The sequence below is a fragment of the Pygocentrus nattereri genome, chromosome 13, assembly GCF_015220715.1.
Source record: "Pygocentrus nattereri isolate fPygNat1 chromosome 13, fPygNat1.pri, whole genome shotgun sequence".
Taxonomy (NCBI): domain Eukaryota; kingdom Metazoa; phylum Chordata; class Actinopteri; order Characiformes; family Serrasalmidae; genus Pygocentrus; species Pygocentrus nattereri.
This window is the reverse complement of record NC_051223.1, coordinates 21547616-21572178: the sequence shown is the minus strand read 5'-3', so window position 1 is coordinate 21572178 and position 24563 is coordinate 21547616. Positions and strand designations below refer to the sequence as shown.

General features: G+C 39.4%; 2 protein-coding genes across 3 annotated transcripts in view; one reads left to right on the top strand and one right to left on the bottom strand.

Moving 5' to 3' along the window:
* Positions 1-576: 576 nt before the first annotated feature.
* On the bottom strand, positions 577-13795 carry dclre1a (DNA cross-link repair 1A (PSO2 homolog, S. cerevisiae)). Its single transcript, XM_017696018.1, has 9 exons — positions 12948-13795; positions 10536-11963; positions 9557-9690; positions 8999-9117; positions 8263-8406; positions 7790-7935; positions 5270-5424; positions 2605-2743; positions 577-1395 (listed from the first exon to the last, which is right to left on the bottom strand). Exons 1-9 carry the CDS (start codon positions 13408-13410, stop codon positions 1187-1189), a joined length of 2937 nt encoding a protein of 978 aa, XP_017551507.1. The 5' UTR covers positions 13411-13795; the 3' UTR covers positions 577-1186.
* Positions 13796-13896: 101 nt separating this feature from the next.
* The window catches only part of nhlrc2 (NHL repeat containing 2), a 26368-nt gene continuing 15701 nt past the window's right edge, over positions 13897-24563 (top strand). Inside the window, exons 1-5 of one of the 2 annotated variants that reach the window (XM_017696016.2) lie at positions 13897-14077; positions 15321-15473; positions 20566-21021; positions 21896-22017; positions 22157-22286. In XM_017696016.2, the coding sequence (XP_017551505.1) occupies positions 13915-14077; positions 15321-15473; positions 20566-21021; positions 21896-22017; positions 22157-22286 (1024 nt within the window). In that variant the 5' untranslated portion in view covers positions 13897-13914. Of the gene's footprint in view, positions 14111-15320; positions 15474-20565; positions 21022-21895; positions 22018-22156; positions 22287-24563 lie in introns of both variants that reach the window. The other variant, XM_017696017.2, reaches the window with a different exon arrangement.

The following is a 24563-nucleotide window of genomic DNA, read 5'->3' as shown; positions in this document are numbered from 1 at the left end:
CAGTTTAGTTACAGTAATCATGCCTTAAACCTCAGTAAAACCATATCTTTAGCAGGTATGAGATAAGATATGCAGCACAATCTTGTGACTGAGGAGTAAATCTAAATGACAGCAATGGAGTTTGAGAACCCACATGATTCATTCAGGTTTAAACTCAGGTTAAACAGTGCAATTGCCCAATCATTGAGTTGAATAAATGTAAATTCTCATCTACCAAAATCATGTTGGGTCAATCACAAACACACCTGACTTGGGATTAAACAGGATTTTTTGCACAAAATGATAACGTCCATAAACCTTGGTTGATGGTTTAGTGGTTCTAAACATTGGTCTTCAGGGCCCCCTGGTCAGTCCACAAATTTTCACTGCAACCTAAATTGCAATGCATAGGTATAGAGCAAAAATGCTGTTTGAGTGCAGGCCCAGACTCCCAGCAGGCCTGCATTTTTTCATCATCATACTTGCAACATATTTTCCCCTTGTCTTACCTTCATTCATTGGCAGAAATGCTAAAGTAGGTTAAGAACTGTAAAAAGAGCTGATAGATACATATACACCTACATAAAAACCTCAAGATTTTGCAATTGTTGAAAAAAGGATTTATTAAATATTTACATACATTTAAAAAACAAGAATTAAAAACAAAGACCGTGTAATTAATTAGGACAACATCTATGGAAACTATCACAGAGTATCACCATTTTTTCAAACTCTTGATTGCTCACTATTCATTCTAAAATGAGCAGATTTAAAGTAAATATTGAAGTTATCATCCATTAAGAAATGGCACTGACAGATCGACCATGTGAACTGCTGTAAAGACCACAATTAAAAACCAGCACAATCATACAATTGTGGTTCCATAGCTTCCTCTGCATCTTTCTAAATGAGGGGAAAGGTCCTCTGGAACACAGGTTCCCAACCCAGGTCCTGGATTATCCCCTGGCCTGCACATTCTAGTGCTTTCCTAGTTCCCAAAATATCCACTTGAAGTCATGAAAGGCTTGGTAATGAGCTTGCTGGGAGCAGAGAATCTACCAAAATACACAGGGCAGGAGTTACTCCTTAACCAGAGTTGGGAAGCACCGCTCTAAATCATAAGCAGGCAAGAGTCCTTGCATTCAAGTCTTAAATTCACCATCTGACTACTTGGCCACAGGCTGTACTGATGTGCGGTAGTCCATCGTTATTGCCTTGTATAGGACCTACTGCAGCTGTTCCTTGGCATGGTGTTGAGAGCTTTAACCTCAGCCTGCCATTCTCTGAAGCACTGCTCCATGGCCTTCCTGCTGTTCCAGCTGCCTATATTCACTGTAGGAATGATCTTCAGTGGCTGCAGCCACTGCACGAAGCGCTTCAGCTCCAGGTAGCTGCTGTGCTCACTGTATGGAATACCTGAAACGCATAAACATGCTACCGACTACCCATGTACATGTGAAAAATTCTATAAGAATTTATAGAATAAGAAATAAGAAAAAAACCTAGCGGCAAATCAGTCCTGCTTTGCTGTAATTTTTAACATTTGTTTACAGCTTATAACTCTAAGGAACTGGGATATGACCTGAGAGAAGCCTGTGAAATGAGATGTGACTTTTGCTTGTAACAGCACCTGACTAGGCTACAGAATGCTGAGATGTGGAAATTAAATCTCAGAATTGCAAAAACTGCAGTCTCTCTGGGTCAAAACACTTCTGCTGATTCTATTAACATTGACCACGCTGTTTGGTGGCTAGAAAAACATTCAGCATTTTTAAATAGGAGCAGAGGGATGATGGCAATCAATATAATCAAATAACAAGCCATTTAAAAGTAGACTATTTAGTTTAATCTATTCAGTTACTGTTAGAGAAGGACAAAGTGACTATCTATCGTGGATTGCTAAGTCATTAGGCAGATAGATTCTGAATTCTCACCACATACCATTCAAGCCTCTTTTTTTTTTATAGTAATTAACAGATGTTCGAAGACACCCCTGAGCCAAATGCTTGAACATGAACAGCTGCCAGTTACACTAGGATTAATAAACACTCTAGACTTCAATTTGACTTAAGGCCAACTTTGAACTTAATATGTAAATATCCATGACAAATGAAACAACTGCCCTCAAAATAGTAAGTTCTCTTGTTATTTGGAATTCACAGGTGTGCCAATTACAGTAGAACCTAAAGGGAACCTAATTTCAAAATTCAACTGCATAATTTCACTCACTGATACAAAAATGTCATTCACAGTGGTTCGACATGAAACGTGCCATACTAAAGAAATGTATGAAGTCACAATTTAATTTCTCTAAAAGCTACCTCAAAAGAAACTTTAACATGAAATGGTTAAAACATTGCCTGTGTTTTGATGTAATCTTTTGGCTTAAAACATTTTTTAAATATTTGTGGAGGAGAAATAAGATACAAGATGGCATTGTAATACAGAACAGTTCCCCAAAGAGAAATGTATTTTTGGAAAATATTTTGCCCTAACAAGATTTCCAAAACTCGCATCAAGAAAACCCAAATTCACTGGTCATTTGAATATCAAATTTGAGTGATTTATTTTGGTTGCAGTTCCCCTTTAAAGCAAACAAAGCTTCAAAATAAACAGATTACATACCATAAATACTGATGTCATCTTTGACTTCAGGCTGTATGTTGTTCACATCGCTTGACTGAGTAAAGGTCCAGCCCGTGGGCTTGAAAGCCACCAGTTGGTCATATGACTCCGAAAACTTACTCAAGTGCATTTTTAAATTCTGAAAACGGACATATAAAAAACAAAAAGTTGTAAAAACATTTCAGTGTCAGTTATGAAACATTTGAGTGGCACTGTATAACTGACATTGGGTAAAAGTAGTAGTGGTCAATTAGACATTAAATTACTACCATTAACAGGCACACGGCTTATGTCGTCAATTATATTTATTTATCTGGCAGAGGAACATTTTATAAGTCACTTCAATCTTGTTTTAAAATCTGTTTTACAGCCCAGGCACCCATCAGCAACATGTTCAATGCTAGATCAATCTCATCTTTAGCATTACATATTAGACTGTATGTATTTATGATGCATGTAACCTAATAGTCTAATAATGTTAATGAGCTTAATTAAAAACCAAATCAATATCAAGCACTGTACAGATATTTAGGTGTTTCTTGACTCCCACTATACATCAAGTCATCCTACCTCTGTAAAGCTTGGCAAAGGCCAGATTGTAGCATTTATTAATCTATTTAATTGCTTCTTTAACTGCATAACCAAGTGTGCATCCAAAGATAAAATGCATTTCTACAAATTATTTAAACAGTTTGGAGATTGGGCAGTTCAGGATTGAGATTTTGCAGCAAGATTTGAGTGTATTTACTATAGAAGAACAAGGTTTCTGAGAAAACTCTGAACCCTGATTTGGCAGATCGATCTTTCCTAAAATATTAGGATGTAGGGAGTTGTACTGTACTGTCTGTAATATATTTTATATATATGAATGACCAAGATTTAAATGAGAACTTTGAGAACTGTCTTATCAAGAATGTTGGACTTAATGTTGTAAAGTAGGAATCCATAAGATCTCAAAGGAGATCCAACACATTCCGAAGGCTAGTCTTCCAGAACCTTAACTTTCTAAAAATTGTGAAACAGAAAAAGCATTATTGATCATTTCAAATGCTGGAGAATGTTTTCTAGGTATGTACTGTAGATCAACTTCATCTTCAGTTTCAGGTGATGGGTCTCCATAAAAGTAAATGTCAGAGAGGCAGCCCATTATCTCCATGAGACAAAAGTAAGAGATTCTATACACAACAGTCAAAAGCTTAGTGTTTTGAAAAGCTATGTTGGTCTAGCTCTCACATTAAAACATACAAAATGCAATGAACTTTCCACTAACACCAACAGGCTAAAAAAAGGAAAGGGTAAGCAAGTTATACAACTCATTTAAGGCAAGAAACTACAAGCAGAAATTACCATTTTGGCGCTGTTAATCATTTTTCAGATTTTTAATAAACTGCACCCATAACATGTTTTCTCTTAAACTATGAACAATGTCAAAATTCAACAAAAACATTTAAGCATAATTTGCGAATGTGTCCAGTTATATCCAACTAATTCCCAAAACACTAACACACTTGGTACAACCATGTCATGCATCACTGAAAAACTGGTTTCCTGCAGAATCTAAACACAACACCCAAATGAGCCTTTTAGCTTCCAGAATAGTTTCTGCAATCAGGAAATTTGTATTTATATATTATTTTTTTACATCTGAATGATATTACTAAAGGATTTATTAATATACACTGGAAAAAAAATATTTATGCTAAATGATAAACACTACAAAATGACTAGAAAGTTAAAACTGAATTGTGTTATTTAATCAAGATAAGTAAAATTCCAGTAAATAAGTTTGATATTTTCTGAAGTGTGCCTTCAAACGGAAACATTAAGCCTTAAACCATACAGAGGCCAGATTTTCTTTAACATGCACCTTTATGCTTATTTGACTGCATATCTATATATAAAAAAAACTGTATTTTTAAAACAACTGGCACAGATGAATTGTGTCCCCCCCACCCCTTTACTCTTCAGCTATAGCAGCTCACCTTTATAACAAAATATTACAAAGTGGATTTACTTCTATGCATGTCCAGTGAATCACACCAAAACATTTCTAATTACAGCCCTACTCCTCAAATAAGCACATTAATAAATAAGACTGCTGTGTGTGTAAAACTGCAGACCATAATTCACAATTCACAACAGTTTTTAACAACCTTAATTACACTAATTATCCTCCCCATCTCAGATTTAGATTGATAAAAATTGTAAAAGATCAAAATGTCATTCACATTACAAAAACTCCAGAATTATTTTTGCATCTGTGTAAAAGTTTATCTGCAAATTAACTTTCCACTACTGTGTCAAGGGCATGGCAATAGTAAACTGGAGATTTTATGCTTCTAAAACAGTGCAGATTTAACCTCTCCATCAGCATTAGTTAAAACTGACTCCTAACAGTTTGTAGGGAAGACAAAATGTTTGCCAGAATGAGTCTGTGCCAGAGTTGCTGTACTTGCACTCAGCAAATGTAATTAGTATCTTAATCATTCTGTGTTCAAACTTGGCGCACATTAGCTGCTCACAGTCCATAAGCTTTAGACATTTCAATGAGGGGCTAAATTAAAGTAAAATAAATCTAATTAAAATAATGATGGCCATATGGCCATTTTTGGACACTGCATAAGACCTTGCTTGTCTGTCAGTTTGTGAACAGACTAGAACTCACCTTGAAATTGAGTTGCATCATGGGGAGAACATGGACCCGAGCTGCCTTTGGGTCTGTGGTAATACACTGATGGATCTGCTCTACCTCCAGACAGCACATGGTGTTATACCTATCCCTGGACATATATACCTTTGAACTCAGCACCTGAGATATTGCTAGGGAGGGTGGGAATAAGGTTAACAGAGAAATCAGAGAAGGAGGGAAGAAACCAAAATGGAGAAAAAAAAAAAGTAAGTGTACTCCTAATCATGAGGATTTCATTCTGAAGTAATAGCCACAAACCCAAAGTTAAGACTCAAGGCACTCCCACACCCAGCCTGTTTGACGCAGACCACTTACACATGCAAAATAGACCAAAAAAAAAAAAAAAAAAAAAGTTTATGCTGCACCTGTACTTGGGAGTGTACTAAACAAATGAACCACAGACCGCCAAAAATCTGTCACATTCCTAGTTCAATTCACTGCTGGTGGGAACACATTTTTATGATTTCCTTCATTGTGTAAGGAACAACATCAGATCATGCTTAGTCTTCTAGCAACATATCAGTGCTGTCCAGATTACATAATGTGCTCGTTTTAATATGTGACTGATCCTGCTTGTTCTTGCAGCATTAGCTGTCAGAACTGGTCATAGCAGCGATGATCGGAACTAGACATCCAAGGTGTGCAACTCCAGTAAAGGTTACCTCACAGAAAGTTATTACATATGACTTATGAATATGATGGCAAAATAATCCCCAAATACAATACAATTCCTGATTGCCACCATTTTAATATTATTAATATAACATTACAACTCAGAAGACATGTAGATTTACCAGTTTTTGAATATACACCTTTTGCCATTTTGCTAAAGTCTAGCACCTGGCCATGCACTCTACCATTACAAACGTATGTGAAAGAACAGGTCGTAAAGGGCTCACTAAAAGTGTAGTACTGTAATACGGACTGAATAATTTCTTCCTTCCTAGATATTCCACATTCAAATGTGAGTGGCATTACTGAAAAATGGAAGTGTTTAGGAACCACAGCAACTCAGCCATGAAGTGGCAGACCATGTAAAGTGGGATCGCTGAGTGCCGAGACGCTTTTTGCATAAAAGTTGCCAACGCTCTGCAGACTCAGTAACTGCAGTTCCAAACCTCCTCTGGCATTAACATAAGCAAACACTGCGTGCTGGGAGCTTCATGGCATGGGTTTCCATGGTTGAGCAGCTGCATGCAAGCCTTACCAAACACAATGCCAAGCATCATATGGAGTGGTGGAGACTCTAGAGCAGTGGACACATTGTGTCCAGCGAGGAATCACGCTTCTCAATCTGGCAGTCTGATGGACAAGTCTGGGTTTGGCGAATGCCAGGAGAACATTACCTGCATGAATGCATTGAGCCAACTGTAAAGTTTGGTGGATGAGGGATAATGCTATGAGGTTGTTTATCAGGGGTTGGCCTAGGCCCCTTAGTTTCAGGGAAGAGAAATCAATGCCTCAGCATAAGACATTTTGGACTATTGCAAGCTTCCAACTTTGGGGAGTTTGCTGTGGAAGAGCTCAACTGGCCCACACAGAGCCCTGACCTAAACCCCATTGAACGTTTATGGGATGAACTAATCAGAGACTGTGAGCCAGGCCCTCTTGTCCAACATCAGTGTGTGACCTCACAAATGCTCTTCTGGATGAAAGGGCAAACATTCTCACAGACACACTCAAATCTTCTAGAAAGCTTCCCAGCAGAGTAAAAGCAAGCTACAAAGGCAGGGACCAGCTCCATATTAATGCCTATGGACTTGGAACTGGATAAAAGCTCCTATACGTAGGTGTCTCAATACTTCTGTAAATATAGTGTATTTGGATTTTATATTGTGATTATGAAACAAAGTTTTTGGCACTAATGGTGGCAAACATGAAAGAAACAGTGCCGGTTTCCTTGCCAAATTCCTGAGCAATCAAAGAACACTCATTTATGTAATCTGGTGCACTTTGCAGTCTGAAACTAACTGAACCTAATGATAACCAATGATTCGTTAATAAATAGACAGTTGGACAGGAAAAAATGCCGCGTTTATTTTACTCCAAAAGGAAAGCTGGATATTAACCATTAACATGATTCATATTTTAAAACTAAGGGCACATCAGGGTGGTGCCTGATCCACTCGTACCAGTGCAACACACCACCAACACATGCGTGTCACTGCAGTGCTGAGAAAGATCCAACACCCTAACAATACCTGCTCTGTGTTAATCTTAACCACTGAAGAACAGGGTAAAAGGGGGCTAACAAAGTATGTAGAGAAACAGCTGGACTACAGTCTAATTGCAGAAGTGCAAAGTGCACCTATTTGGTAAGTGGAGCTGATGAAAAGGACAAGGAGTTTAGAAACAAGGAGGTGGTTTTTACATCAGGGCTGATCTATGCAGGTCTGCATGCTGTTCTTTACCAAACAGGATTTTCCTTCTGTAGCTGAAATCATGTGAACTTGTAGAAAAAAGTCCTAGAAAAGCAGGAAGGAAGTTGTCACTTACCCAAGAAAACCTTCTCTTTCCCCACAGCATAAGTGCCACAGACCACCAGTGTGCGAGGGTTGAGCGTGACCAGCTCAAAGGCTGTGTTAGCAGCAAAGGTTATCACCTCTTGCTGAGTGGGAAATGTATATTCTGGACTGCAGTATCTAAAAAAAATATGATAAAAATAAAAAGATTAAAAAAAAAAAAAATACAAATGGTGAAGGTTGCATGCATTGACAATGAATGTCTTTGGGTAAACAGATGAACAAGCTGCTTTCATGCATTCACAAGCTACCAAATATTGCTCCATTACCCAAGTGAATAACATTTCCACCCAACTAGAAGGTCTGGGTGATCTCTAACAAGAACGAACCCAAAGTTCTCTGGCGGCGTTTCAAAAGTGTACTATGGACTGATTAACAACAAAGAATGAACACAGAGTTGTAAAGAGCTGTTCTGTTTTTGGGCTGCATTTCAGATGGAAGACTCACGTGGTGTCAAGATACAGCATCTGAATCCTTAAGCCCTGCAGCTCTGGGTAGCGCTCCATGGATGGATCAGCCCGGAAGTCACCAGTGTGGAGCACGGTCTGGCCATCTGGCAGCAGGAACAGCAACATGGCTGCACCTGGGCAGCTGGACAAAAAAATAAAAATAAAAAAAAAATAATCTCACTACTGTAACTCATCCAGTCAGAGATTAGGACAAATAAATAAAGTCAATGAGCAACCAAAAAAATACCTACACACACACACACACACACACACACACACACACTTCATGCACAAGAGTTTATAGACACCTGCTCATCCAGCACTTGAGTCTGTCCCCCAGTAGTAGCTCTACTCTCTAGCCTCTTCCAGAAAGGCTTTAAACTAGATGCCGTAATATTGTAGAGAGGATTTGATTGCATTCAGCCAACAGAGCATAAGTAAAGTCAGGCACTGATGTTGAATGATTGAGAAATAAATCACAAACACCACTCCAGTTCATCCCAAAAGCTCCACTGGTCTACAACCAAACGCTTGTGTTCAAGAGCATCCCATTCTATGGGTCAATGCTTTTCTATGGAGAGTATACAAGCTGTGTGTGCACAACTGAAAACCTACGTCAGCAATGTGTACATCTTCAAGTAGCTGAATTTACTATTTAGAAAGGCTGTCTGAATACATTTAGAAAGTGTAGATACAAACATACATACAAAAGTATAAAAGGTCTCTATACTCACTGATTAGAATCCAATAGGATGACCTTCACACCATCCACCGTACACTCGGTGTTCATTGGAAGAATGTGGACATACTGCTCATCTACTTTCAGCTTACTCTTCACCAGGTTCCCCGTTATCTACCATGACAGAAACCCATCAGCCAACTCTCACATTTTAGAGAACCACCACTGTGTTTTCTCTGCTCCAACACAACAAATCCAATTAAGAAGCTCATTAGCCCTTCATGAATTGTAGTGGACACAATAGAGCAAATAAAAAAATGAAAATGCACAACAGGGTTTTCTCCAGGACTAATACTGAGAAATGCTGCCTTAGAGATGGCAAACAAAGTCACTGTAAAGATAAAGCCACATTTGCTAAATGAAGAGCAGAGATGTATGGATGTCCAGAAAATTCACTGGAATTAATCACCATCATGTTATCGAGGAAAACATTTCAGCAAACAAAAGCAAAAGTAAATTACTTTAGAAACCTTGAGGAAAGCTTCACAAAATGGAGCATATGCAACATTTCTAATGGCCGGCCCATTTATAATGCTGAGGAAAAAAGGCTCACTTTATTGCAGTAAACAGGAAGAGTCGACTTTTTGTTTAGTCCTCCATAATGATCAGAGTGGAAGTGTGTGAGAAAATAGGCTGTGATTCCCTCAACAGTCCCATACTGAAAAGCATCCACAGCAAAGCCAGTTCCTGAGGAAAGACAGTGAGATTCAACCCAAAAGCATTTCAGGACTCCATAAAGCATTTAGTGATGTTACAGTAACCTGAATTTGTCAAACCTTTACATTATCAATTTAGCACATCAATAAAAAGGTGACAGAGCACTAAAATCTTTATCCTTCTTCATAAATCTTTACATCCTGATTAAAATACTGTGTTAGCATTTAACATACTTTAACAGGCCAGTGTCTCCTTTGGCTCCCCCTATTATTGTACCAATCAAATTAATAGGTACCATATAATTTAATAGACTTGGGTCATGCATTTGAAAGACACAAAAAAAGATTAGGAACTAAAAGGGCAAATATTGTTTTACTCCCTATAGGGATGTTTTCACAGATATTTTAAACTAATGTTTAATGCCATGTTTATTTTAGTCTGCAAGAGCAAAACGTAGTACATCGTTTAGTTAATGCAACTATGCTAAAATGTCTGCATATTGTTCATTTTACAGTTTTCTGTAACCCTACAGAAATTGTTATTGCTCTATAATGCTAAAAGCTTTTAATTCAGTGTTAATAATTAACCTGTGTCTTACCTATTATCTGGCTGCTCAATACAGCACTTTACACAAAATATTTAATGCTTTTCATTTTTTGATCTGACTCTTTGTGAATGTTTACAGGATGTCTGTATATCTCTGTAACAGTGTGCATGTAGGAGCCACTGTGCAACTGAAGACCAGTTCCTTATATATCTAAACATATTTGCCCAATTTTGATTAGCATTTCACAAATAAAAAGACGAAAAGAATGCATTGAAATGAAAAATAGGGCAAAAACATGCTCAAAACAAGCATTAACAAGCCAACTAACCAGGGATTTTCTTGTAGAACGGGCATCGCTTGGGCTCCTCTGGTCTTCCATCTGTCGCTCTTCCTCTGTTCCACCTCTTCCTCCCCCCTGCCCTCACTCCTCTGCCTCCTTCTGTTTGCGTAGGCTGAGCAGCTCCTTCTTCTACTGCCTCTGTCACTCTGGACTCCTCAGACATTGCAGTATTCTTCCCATGCTGCCTTCCCTGTCGCTTAGCATTGTTCCCTGCAGGTGTTGATCTCTTTGCAGGAGTAGATCTCACCTGAATGCTTTCTTCCTTTGTTGCATTAACTTCTGGTTCAGACTCCTTACTTAATGGCTTCAGCCCAAAGAACACTCCAATATCAGTTTGCTTTAACCCAGAGGCCTTGGTCTGGACTTTCCTGGGAGTAACAGGGATAGATTTGTTCTGGGTGGCATGCATTGCTGCTTGAGTGGAAGATATTTCTTGTTTCACAGAAACAGAGTTAATATCTACAGAAGTAAAGCCAAGACTGTTTGAATCTGCAGGGTTAGACATGCGCTCACGAAGGCGTTCCAGTACTAAACTTCCATGAGACTGCAGTTGAGGCTTGTCACAATCTCTCACTAAATGCTCATCTTTTGAGTGTCTAACAGGAGAACTGAATTCATTTGGTCCAACAGCAGCAGCTGCAGAGCTGGAACTTGTCAAATGTTCACGTGGTACTAAAGAATCTAATTGGTCACAGGTGTATGGAGACTCCATAACAAGCAAATCTCCTTGGCTTTGGGTTTTTTCTATCTCATATTGGTCCAAGATATCAGAGAGCAGGTCATCATCACTCACAGTGTCGTCAAACAGCATTAGCGAATCATTCTCATCCTCTTCCTCATCTACTTCTTTTAGGGCAGTGCTGTGAAACAGCTTTTTTTTTGTTTTGGTCAAATCCATTTCAGCAGGAAGCTCAGAAAGGGGAGAGTAGGAGATATAATCATCATCATTCAAAGCAGAGGCCTCCTCTTTAATTTCAACCGTTTTAACAGCACAGCAGCTGCTTTCTGCTTTAATTGGAGTAGAAATCATAATTTTAGCTTCCTGAGATAAAGTTTGAGCTCTAGATCCTTTGGTAGAGGGAGACCAGCCTTTCTTTTTCTTAATGTCTTCAGGGGCTGGTGATCTCAAGAGCAATAAGGCATTAGGACGAACTGGTGTGTAAGGTCCCCTGGACTCATGACTGGGAGAGGCACTGTGGCTGGACACAGAAGACCGATTCAGTGCGCTGTCCACAGAGCTGTCTTTACTGGAGATGGTGGCCTCACTTTTAACCAACTTCTGCTGCAGATGTGGGACTTTGGGGTCTAGTGCTGAAGCTGTGCTGTTTGTTGCCCGAGAGTGAGCTAAAAGAGAGTGACTATATCTCTTGTAGTGATTTGGGATGGATGAAGAACACTGGAGACCATCTGGGCATTCTGTGAGAGATGAATACAATGAATACAAACATCACAATTATGACCTATAGTACAGCACAAGTACAGGTGGCAATTGTTTTGTCCTTGGGAGTGGATGTCTAGCAATATTAGGATTAAAAAAAACCTAGTGTTAATCACTTAAAGGGGCATTCTGTCTTAAAACTAGCATTTAACAAAAGCATCAGTCTCAAGGCAGTTAGGCAGTATTCTGTAGTGCAGCACTGCATCTGTCTGCTTCCTTCTTTTTTAAATCATTTTGTATAGTTTTTGTTCATCAGTGTTCTTTCAGTACACTACTAGCCCTGCATTATAAAAATACAGTACAAAATCAGTGGGAATCCCTATGGTGCACTAAAAACTCTGACTGCTAGGCACTGATCTGAAGGATAGTTATACAGATCTGTGGTGCTAGCAAGCATTAATGATATAGCACTAAAAGGCTGCTGAACCTTTTTTTTCCTTTTGTTAAAGGAACTGAAGGACTGAGTTGAAGTCCATCCATCCATCCAACCATTCATTGCTTCTCCCTCAGGGTCGCGGGGGGGTGCTGGAGCCTATCCCAGTGGCCATCGGGCGGAAGGCAGGATACACCCTGGGCAGGTTGCCAGTCCATCGCAGGGCAAACAGACAGACACAGACAGTGCTGAGTTGAAGTCACCCAACAAAAACATTTAAACCAGTCTGCCGCAAGTATCCAACCTAAAGCGCTTGTGGTCTTGGGAAATATTCATCCATCTTTACAGCACATCAGCAGAAGTGGTTTTATCCTAATCTTTAAAAATTCTTTAAAGGCTTCTAAAGGCTCTTCTTAAAAAAGAAATTTTGCTTTAGAGATTACTGTGGCCCGCGACCCTGAGGGAGAAGCAGGTTAGAAAATGGACGGATGGATTGATTACTGTGGTGTTGTAAAAGGTGAGTAAGCATATTAACAACAAATGCAGTGACGGATACAGGGAGCCTCTTTAGTTGTCTGTAAAGCCATACCTTTACTGGTTTCTCCAGGAGTTTCCAAACACTCAGCAACATGCCACCGTGGAGACTGCACCACCAAGACAGAAAATGGCATTTGACAGACAGGACAACATCCCCCAGTTTCAGAGCCCGTTTCCTTCTGTGCATCACTCTCAGGAGGGATATCATCATGTACTTCGTGTGACACAGACGAGGCTGGATGAGATGAGCCGGTCAGTGATCCATTTACGCTGAACACTTGGGGAGATTGGCTAGGCAGTCGATTCCTGGTGGAGGATCTGGTTCTTGACTTGGACTCCACATCAGACCGTTTAACGTCCTTAACGTCTTGATCTGAGTTTTTCTTTGACGTCCCTTGCTTGACCACCCTCTGTCTCTTAGCTGCACGTTCACTGGAACTCGGCCTGTCTTGCTTTTTTGTCTTCTTAAGAGATTTGTACTCCCAGATGTCACTTTCTGAGCTGCTCTGTGACATTTCACACACAAGCGGAGACCCCACTCACACACACCAGCCATAAGCTTAGCAGCTAACCTTCGCTTTTCATTCAAAGAGCACGATTTTACACACAGAACAGTCGCGACGTGGTTCATAAAACCGTTATATAGGCGTTCATTCTCGTTTAAAAACGTTTCATCACACACACACGCACTTATATTAACATGTTATAGTTACAATAACTTCTCCAACTACACCGTCCCAGCGACCCGGGTCAACTAACACACTTAGCTTACCGCCAAGGAGGGAAGAACACGTACTAACGCATTCTCATTCAGCACATTCCAAACAAAGTTTCCTTGGTTGTGAAATCTCAATGTTTTGAATACATGTTTATACTTTATCTTGGAATAAACATATTTCTACACGATTATACTGTGGTTTGGTAATTCATGCTTTTAATACGGTGTAATTCTAGTATATATTGAATGTGCTGATCGCGTACTTGCGTGCTGTTTTACCCCTGCCGCTGTGCTCAGAAACATGGCGACCTACAGCAATCTGTCAGCTCTGTTTCCCCTTCAGAGCCAGTTAGACTACGAGCTGGAGGACGTAGCTACGCCGGAGGAGAAGGAGAAGCTTGTCCTACAGTACTTAAGAAAACTGGATGGAAAGGAAGAGCTGAGGGTTCCTGATTTTGAGCCAGGTTGGAGTGGAAACCAGTGAATCCTCTGATGCGGTGAACAGAGCCGTTTAGCATTACTGCCGCCGCGGCTTGGGTCGCGATAACTGTCGGACTTTTCGGGGCTTTGAACAAATAGTTTTTTTGACGGAGCTGAGTGTCGTTCACTTTCTCCGGCGCTGAGAGCAAAACCTTCACTTCGATACCGATATTTAAACAATTTGCCCTACCCGCCGAGTCGTCCTACTGAGCATGCGCGCATCATTGGTCTAGTGTAATGTTTCGGAAGTTAATTCAGTAACGTTACGGATTCAACATAACTGCTTACAGATATTTTAAAAGGAGGGATTCTTTGTGAGTACTTCGGTGAAAGTCAGTAATTTAAAGTGCATCTTAAAAATGTGCACTATTTTTTAAAATAAACTCCCACTTAAACGGTCTATTTAGTGAAATAATGCCAAGTGGTCTGCTATTATAGACCCTTCACTGTGTCTTATCAAATATAGCTGACTGTACCTGTGTGGGAAACGGAGGGAGAGGGCAGTAGTACCTGTCCTACACTTAAGTGAGTTGGTACTGCATGGATTACATGTATTGTACTTATCTACACACACAGAGTGCGAAGATAAAGCGCAAAAGATCATTTTCACTGAAAGATCTGTGTTCATTGTTCTTTGGGATGTGCCGTATTGTTGTTACTGCACATGCAAAGATTTTGTATATCCCAAAATGAATCCCAAAGGATTGTCGTAGAGTTGTAAACCATCTGTCTTGGATTTTGAAGAGTGTGTAGTGGGAGTTTTTACAGACACTTCTGCTGTTTGATCTGTCAGTCTATAAATGTGAAGCACACATGCTTATTGGCTCAATGATGCTAACAAAAATGACATTTGGCACAGAATGTCTGGATACTTGATATTGCAGTAATTCAATCAGTGCCATAAAAGTAATGAATTTTGATGCCCAGCATCGGTTTTTACATCTTTAGATTTCATCTCAGAGATGTGGAGCATTTATTCAATTGGGAATCAACAAGAAACTGAACTGACTGGCTTACTCACAGAGGTTCCACAACAGTTTCCCAGAAATTTGTAGAGACAGTTTAGCTCATCTGTTGCTTCACTCTTATGCAGTCCTTGAGTTGCCTTTCATGCATTAATGAAAAAAAGGTGGCTCTCTGAAAGAATGACATACCAGGTGGTTGTCTGTTAAGCGTCTCTGTGGTGTTGGTGGGGTGGAGCAGTCTAACTCTAGTGTTGTACTACAGGACTCGAATGGCTGAACACTGAGGGGCCTCTGTCTCTGCAAAAAGAGCTGGCAGGCAAAGTGGTGGTGCTGGACTTCTTCACCTACTGCTGCATCAACTGCATGCACCTACTGCCTGACTTGCACCAACTGGAGCAACTTCACACTGTTAAAGGTATACGTACATGCATTTAACACTGTCCTCTTGCTTCCCCAGTGCAGGTCAAGAGGTTGACGTTGGATAGAATATTTCGACAGCACACTTTCCCAGACAGTGGAGTGTCTTTCCATTTCAAATTTCAGATTTGCAGTTGAATTTTAGTAAAATTGTTAAATGTTTTGTTAAGTTATGAAGTGATTCATTATACCTCATCAGGAATTCAGAAATTGATTTAGACTGCTCTTAATGAGACACCAAATTTCTTACCTATTTAGCTAGTGTATCTAATGTTTCTGGTAATTACCACAGCTAAGCGTACATGTCAGGGTCAGTGAGAAGTCATAAAAAGATTTTGGAATGTTGTCTTTGGGAAGGTGTGGGAACCCTTTTAAAGGAGAACACGTTTTAATCTCTGAAATTCCTGCTTATGGGTTCAATCAGTTGAGGAAGCATTATTTCTCAGATTAAGGCCAGCTACTAACATGTCTTAATCAACAGTTATAGTAATGTCAAAATGAATCAGTAGTCATTGTGGGGTCATAGTCAACTTACATTTTATGTGTTGTTTATGCTCAAAACCTTCTGAAGTGTTTTCCCATTTTGTAATATTGTAATAATTTTAGCTCTGAAGTGATGCTAACTGCCATCAATTTTGTGATGTCACTTATAAAAAAAAAAAAATTGGCTTTTAAACAGTTCTGCCTGCTTTTTAAAATTAAGGCATTGAAGTATTGCACCTCAGAGACCCACATCAGAATTTTAAAGTTACATAGGCTTATACCAAGTTGACACAAGTTACTGTGCTTGATGCTCCAAAAAGGTGTTTTGTCCGTGTGCAGACCAAATAATGTCAGACTTTTCCTGTGCATTCTGGGTGTTATTCTTTTCAGTTCTAGAGGATATTTTCTGCAGTTTAAACAAACAAAAAAAACTTTCTAGCAAGAAGATGTCAAAATGGCAACATTCATTCCCTAACGGAGCTGGTCCTGTCAGTTCTAATAATCGATGATGGAGAGCAGTGCACCGCAACATTCAAAACAAAATCCTAAGCTTACCAGTGAATTAGCAATTGCACAGATTGGACTAATCAACCATGAACTTTTTAGTCACTCTCAAGTACAAGACTGGCAGTTGGAGGATAATCTCTCACACACACACACACACACACACACACACACACACACACACACACGTAAAGTAGTGCAGTATGACCGTAATGGCCCTCAAATCGATGTACACTCTTATAATGCCTTTAAAGCCTGTTGAGAAGAGATTAGATGTTGAAGGGGGATGGTTAATTATGGTTTTTAAGCTTGTAGACTGTTCTTTTCAGTTTTTATATGGGACAGAAAAGATAATGTTTTAATGTAAATTAAGAAACCAGCTCCCTTTCCTTCTTTTTTATGGCACTACTGCTTCCAACATCATTTTCTCACATTGTGTGTGATTAATACTCAAGGTTTACTTACCTGTAAAGTGATGTTTGAGAGTAATGAGCATCAAGGTCAGTATTATGTATAGTAGTGAACAGTTGCCCTTCCTAATTGTTTTTCACCATTGCAAAATCAGTTTCTTTCTCTTGCTCATTTGAGTCATGGTGTGAAGGGCTTGATTGATTGAGTTGATGAGGTAAATGGCTATTTTATTGGAAACTATGCAAGACATTGGTTTCCCTAGACCCCATATGTCAAACACAAGGCCCACTGGCCAGATCTGGCCTGCAACACAATCTTATCTGGCCCACAAAAGTATTCTAATTTTCAGTTGATATTAGCCCATTTTACAGTGTGCTTCACCAAGTTTACGTTTATAGCATGTAGCAGATGCTCTTATCCAGAACGACTTACAAAAAGTATTCTACAGTTTCCAGCATGTACTGCAAAGTAATGCTCCCAGTCCCCTACCCCAACAACAGTCTATGGGACAGCAGTTATATGTCAATTCTACACAATTCTGTGCAATTTCACACCGTTCATATCACCAAAATGCATTTCAGCTGCAGTTCAACCAATATAAACACTTAACATTAACTCAGCAGCGCAGAAATGTATCCCAGGTATTAATGAAGTTGCTGTAAAGAAAGGATGCCAGGTGTCTATTTCCAGCAAATATGTGGGTTTAAAGACCAAGCACCTGTGGAGGTTTAAATTTTGGATGTTTCTAGTGTCCATGTAATATTACAAGGTCTGCTGCATATTTTGAATAAACAATGAACAGTTTGGGTTATAGCACAAAATGAAATAAACATTTTTTTCTCTGGCCCAGAGATTTGATGAGATTTTTTAATATGGCCCTTTTGCTGGTTGATTTAGACTCCCCTGCCCTGGACTGAGGTCGTTAATCGCTTTTCTAAAGCAAGATCATCACAGGGCATGAGTGTTTTGTGGGCTGGTAGCTTATTATAGCAGCCCAGAGAAAAGTCCTATCAGCTCTAGCTGTCAGTGGCCCATCATTAGCCCCTTAGTAGGATCATCTAAGGAAACAGGCCAAACCAGTCAGCCATTAGCCCACTCGCTGTCCTATCTCAAAAGTTACAAAGGCCTCTTCTGGCACACAATTCAGTACATTCTGTTACTGTACAGCAGAACATACGCAAGCCCCTTCTACTCCCACACGGTTTTATTTTAGAAAGATTGTTAAGAAGCAGCTTTTAATGCAGAACAGTGGCATTGGTAGGTCATGTGGCCCTTTTTGTTTGTTGGATGACATTATTTGCATCTCTAGTGCACTTTTTGCTTTAGTTTAACCTTGCCATTGACCTTACCTCAGTTTAAACTTGCAGTTCAAGTCATTCGCAGCGTGTGACTGTCTCTATTTTTAGTTAAAGGAGTTAAATGTTGTAATGCCCATGCTTAAACCTGTGTGTGGGCATTTTGGAGAGTTTTCTATATTTTATTGCAGTGGCGGTGGTTTTAACAGTGCTTGACTTTTGATTTCTCCTGGGCATGAGTTAGCTTGGGATTCTAGTGAACAGACAAAAGAGAACGTACAAACATGTATGCATTGTATATTCAGCAATGCCAGGTGTACTTCAGATTCATTGATGGGTAAAAGGGAACAACCATACTGAAATTACCTCCATTTCTCTCTAAGCGTGGTCTGCAGCTCTTTGCTGCTGAGGCTATGAATTTTAATATTTTGATGGATGGCTGAAGCTTGAATGCCGAAACCACCTTCTATCCGTTTCATTCGTCAGTGGCTGTGTTTCACACCCCGAGGACACAGAATGGGAGAATGTCGCTTCTAGTGACGAGGCAGAGTACCTCTCCTGACATTTCACTTGAATTAGACAAAAGGCAGGCTGAGTGTACAGCAACAGGAACAGAAAGTGGCTGAAGGGAAACAAACTCTGAACGCTGATGTAAAGCGATGCCTAGGTAATAATGGGCTGCCTGAGGGTTGCATGGGCATTTTATTAAACATCTTGTTCATCATTGATGGGATTTGCTTTTCCATTTGATATGAAAGCACCCCATTGACTTTATTCATCACAATTTTGTTATCTTGCCTCATAAAGTAATTACTAAGTAAAAAATGGAAATAAAAAACTTGAATAAAAGAAATTAATCAGCATTACATATTTTGAATTGAGGAACAGTTTAAACCTGGAATTTATATTCAAAGGGAAACAGACCTCCTGGGGTGATGGGACAGCTCAGTCAATGACTAAACTCGGAAAGAAAAAAGACAAAAATATCACTTTTGATTAATCTCTCTCTTTAAGGACTGTGACTCTAAAGTTAATTACATCTCGTCTTGTCCTCTAACTTTTCTAAGTAAGAACTACGCCTTTTGTCTGCAGTGTTTCATATACGCCTGAAAAATGGACAGGTCTTGAATGAAAAGAGAGCCTAAAATTCATGAAGACAAAAGGCCATTTCAGAAACCGTCAACAAAGAAGGCAGTTTGACAACTCAGACAAACAGGATGAATTCATCCGAAGCCTGTATAAGACATCCATCGATAAGTCAGTCACGCATACATGCATTGTTTGATGGCAGAACTGTACTTTATATAGCATTGAATTTCTCTAGAAAGAACAAACATACTTTGTTTAGAAACCTTCACTTTTATGGCACAGTATATTTTTATTCTCTTTTGAATTAGGTTCCCGTTTTAGTAAATTAAACATTTAAGTTCCTCACTAAAGGACCTTTTTGAATATTATGGAGACCCAGATTTACCCCAGGACACTTTAATATAACTTTGGACCTACGGTCTTTAATGGGAAAATCTCATTTCTTTTGCCTTTACCTGCATTAGTCATGGTGAATTTTTTTGTAAGTAGTATATACTTTAATGCTTCTACCCGAGTGATCAGTTTGCACTATGTTCTTGTGAGTGTCCCGTTTGATAAGGATTCTGTTACATCGGCAACTTCTAGTGCCTTTATCAGCCTAAGGAAAGAGTGGGGTAAATCCAAAACACACAACCGTTAATAGATGTGACATATACCTGTGATGCCCTGTTTCCACTGTGCGATTTGCTGTCCTTGCCTAGGAAATTGGAATCAGCAGATGTTTGCTCCAAACATGCAATTGGCCAATTTATTATTTAGATTTTGACTCATTTATGTTGCAGTTTTGTGATGCAAATTATACAGATAAATGAACTCATGCTGCTCCCACACCTATACCAAAATGTAGCATAGATATGCATATTTCTTTATGCCATGTAGCCAGTTGCCTTACTTTCAGTGTAGCCTTTGATTTGTATTACTGAAATATTAACCAGTTTTTCATTTTAGAAATTAAATAAATTAAAGAGTAAAGCTAAGTTATTTATATTGCAACATTAGTTAATAGTTATTGTTGGAAATGCTGCTTGTGTCCTCCATGTATTTATTTAGGCCAAAGAAAGCTTCAGATTAAAAAAAAAATTAAAACTAGGCAAAAAATTGGCCAGAAAAATCACCAGTTTGCTAATTTGCCTGTAAAATTGGATGTTATTGAAAAAAAAATGGGGTGTGTGTGTGTATATATATTTATATATATAAAACACACAAATAAATAATATAAAAAATATGGGAAAGTTTGGGGATATGTGCTCCTCATGTAATAATCATTCCTTTATTCCTTTGTTTTTCTCTCATTGTAATTTATCCTAGATGGCCTGGTTGTTGTAGGTGTTCATTCAGCGAAGTTCCCCAATGAGAAGGCTCTACAGAATGTGTGCAGTGCAGTGCTCAGGTACAGCATCACCCACCCAGTGGTGAATGACAGGGATGCACGGCTATGGCAGGAGTTGGAGGTGGCTTGTTGGCCCACCTTGGTGATTTTGGGCCCCAGGAGAAACCTGCTCTTCTCTTTGGTGGGTGAAGGCCACCGAGAAAGCCTCTTACTCTTCACGGCTGCTGCTCTTAAGCACTATAAAGAGCAGGGCCTGCTCCAAGACCATGCTGTGGGAATAAAACTCTACAGGGACTCCTTACCCCCATCCATTCTCTCCTTCCCTGGAAAGGTCGCAGTGGATCCCAACAGCAAGACGCTGGCCATTGCAGATACAGGGCACCACAGGGTTCTGGTGGTTTCCAATACTGGAAACGTCCTACACAGTGTAGGGGGTAAGCAGCATTAGTGTTCACTAGGGACGGGTTACATAACCAACTATTTGACTAGTTAAATGATGCTTTGACTTCACAAATTGTTTTTGTTGCCTGGGATACAGTGGAAAAAAATCTCTATATATACAGTCATAAAAGAAGGAAATATTTAACAGAAAAGTAAGCAAAAGCCTCTGACACTAAGTAGATTGTAAAATTAATCTTATTAATCTGTCCACTGTTTACTTAGAACTTCCACTCTTGCATCAGATCTGAAAAAATACACACCGTGCAGCAGATAACTAATCATCTTTCAAAGGCATTTATAAGCACCAAAAATGGTATGTTTATCTGTGCATGTTTATTTTAACATAGGATTTTACTCACTTGATCAACTTTAACGATTTTGCAGTTGAATCTTGTGTTCGTGGCTACAAGGATGTCTTTTTTTGTGCCAATTCTAATAAATGTGAAAAATAATACATAAAACATGAAAACATCCATCATGAATGATGTAACAATGCAACGTGTAATAATTTTCATCTTATTTGCACATTTTGGAGACCTAAACCTTTTATCCACATCAATTCTGCCACGTAACATGAAACGGGCAAAAGTCAAATGCAGTGCATCGTAGAATGTCCACTCTGTATTTCTGGCTGGTGTACTCTGACTTTTGCACGGTACTGTACTTTGCATGACTTCTTGTAACAGTTGAATCTCTATGGAACAATATTAATTATTTAATATTCACACACAGCACTGTTCATTTAAAAAATTTTGGAGTAATTGGTTATGCTTGAGAATACTCTTCAAATGATTATTTAACTGATGTTTGAGGATAATTAGGTTTTCTAAATGTTGACATGCTAAATCTGTCTTTTGTTAATGGCAGGATCTAAAAGCGGATGGAAGGATGGAAGCTTGTCTGAGGCATTGTTCAGCTCTCCTCAAGGAGTGTTCATAAAGGGAGACACCGTGTTTGTGGCTGACACGGAGAACCATTTGATCAGGAAGGTAAGTGAAGAATTAGGGCAGCTCTGTGCTGCACCACTGGGCTTTGACCTACTTCTCTGACTGATGCTTGTTAAGATAAGATCCATCATGCTGTATCGTGTGTCTGTTTAAAGAAGTTAAACTCCCTCTTTTCTATCAGATTGACCTTTCAAAGGGAAGAGTCACCACTTTAGCTGGCATTGGAGTACAAGGCACAGATAAGGAGGGTGGGGCAATGGGACCGCAGCAGCCAATCAGCTCCCCCTGGGATGTCATCCTTGGCTCTGTAGGTGAGAACTTTGCAGTCATCTGGCATATACTCTTTCCACCCTGATACATATCAGTGAGGTAAGAATGTTAAATCAATCAAATTAGTCAATTGCTATTGTAAAAAAAGTTTTATATTTTATTATTTACATACTCACCAGCCACTTTATTGGGTACCTGTTCAGTTGCTTGTTAACACACATAGTTAATCAGTCAATCACATAGCCACAACTCAATGCATTTAGGCATGTAGAGGTGGTCAAGACAACTTGCTGAAGTGTAAACCGAGCATCAGAATGGAGAAGAAAGGGGATTTAAGTGACTTTGAACGTGGCATGGTTGTCGGTGCCAGACGGGCTGGTCTGAGTATTTCAGAAACTGCTGATCTACTGGGATTTTCACGCACAACCATCTCTAGGGTTTACAGAGAACGGTCCGAAAAAGAGAAAATATCCAGTGAGCATCAGTTGTGTGGACGAAAATGTCTTCTTGATGTGAGAGGTCAGAGGAGAATGGGCAGACTGGTTCGAGATGATAGAAAGGCAACAGTAACTATAAATAACCAACCAAACATTCCTCAGAGATTTTCCAACACCTTGTTGAAAGTATGCCGCAAAGAATTAAGGCAGTTCTGAAAGCAAAAGGAGGTCCAATCTTTTACTATCAGGGTGTATCTTATGAAGTGGCCAGTGAGTGTATGTTACAGTTGTAACATAAAATGCTTCATTTTATCCACCTATTAGAAATGGGAGTGGATAAAATGGCTACCTAATCCTAAGGTGTCTCCACATACTTCTGGCTATGTAGTGTAAAATACACCCCAATCTAACTTATCAATAATGTGACTTGGCCATGAATTCATATGTATTCGGTGTAGCAGCATGTGTGAAAGTGGCTTAAATCTGATTTGAAAAGATCAGATTTTTGCATTCACACAGCTCTGGAAAAAAATCTGGTCTGTCACAGGGCAAAATATCAGATCAGGTGCTGCTTCAACCTTGTAATGTGAAGGTAGCCTTTATGCTCCTTTCCTAAATAATCAACAGATCAGTTTGGTAACACCTAATGAGGAGAGTTTGGCATTGAAGGTAACAAGGATTTACTTCTTAGTGCTACTACAACCTTAACAATTACTTTAATCAAAGCACATCTCTCATTTCCTCTTATCTTTAATGACCCAATTATTTTCTGCTCATTTGAGCTGACAAGCAACATTAGGAGGCCTAGAGCAGCTTAGCTGTGGAGAGGAAGTTGTCATGGTGATGGCTAGATTTTGAGTCGCCATCGTGATACCCAGGGTTAATCCAGAAGTTGGCTTGCTTACTTGAGAATCTCACTTCATAGTACACAAGACTACAGCCAGGCAAATCATGAGGAGAGAATGCTATAGGTCAAACGGAGGGATCATGTGAGGTCTGGAGGAAGTAGAACAAAGGGATCATGTGAGAAGATTGTCTGCTTCTTGCTGAGTCTTAGGTTGGGACTTTGTCTTCTCTGTCTTAATATTTCTTCTCCTTTGTGTACTCCCTCCTTGCGTTGGAATTAGGGTCACTTAATCTTTTTCTTTCAGTCTTGCTCATAAAATGTAATGCCTTATATAAAGCCTCAGTTTATTATTCTGCCAGGAGCAATTTTATGATCTTTTTATTCTTCATCTTATTCACTGCAATGTAATCTCCCTATCAGTCCCATCTATCTTGGCCTATCATAATCACAGTTCCTGTTTGAAGTTCTTAGAAGTTCACTTTGTAGCTCTCTTTGTAGATACCATTTTTGACTTTCATTTCCTTGAGTGTGGAGTGTGACTGACCAAAGTGGGGCTTTGTTCTTATAGAATAGAGTCTTGTTTGGAGCAGCCCTGAAGTAAACAACTAAGTCTGTTGGTTGCTATCAACAGAAATTGTGATGAATGCATTTGTGTTGTCTGTGCTGAGCTCAGAAGATGATGAGATCAAAAGCGCTCCTGGCCGAGCTTTGGCTTCAAAAGGACCGTGGCCACTTGAAGAACTGATACAGCCGTCTTGAACAAATTACCTGATGTGTTTGGCTCGTCTAAAGTGACTGGTCCATGCAGCATTTGGATTTATTTATTTTTTTTGCATTTCTCTTGGACAGCTAATCTTATGAACTGAGATGTTTTTCATCTTGTTTGGGAAACGCAGTTGACAAGCAAAATGTATGATGCGTAGGATGAGATGACATCGCATAAATCTGTGCTGATTGATTTGGTGTCATTTCAAAACAGAGATGAGTCTAAAATATTACCTCCGTTTTATACAGTCAGAAATCTGTTGTGGACA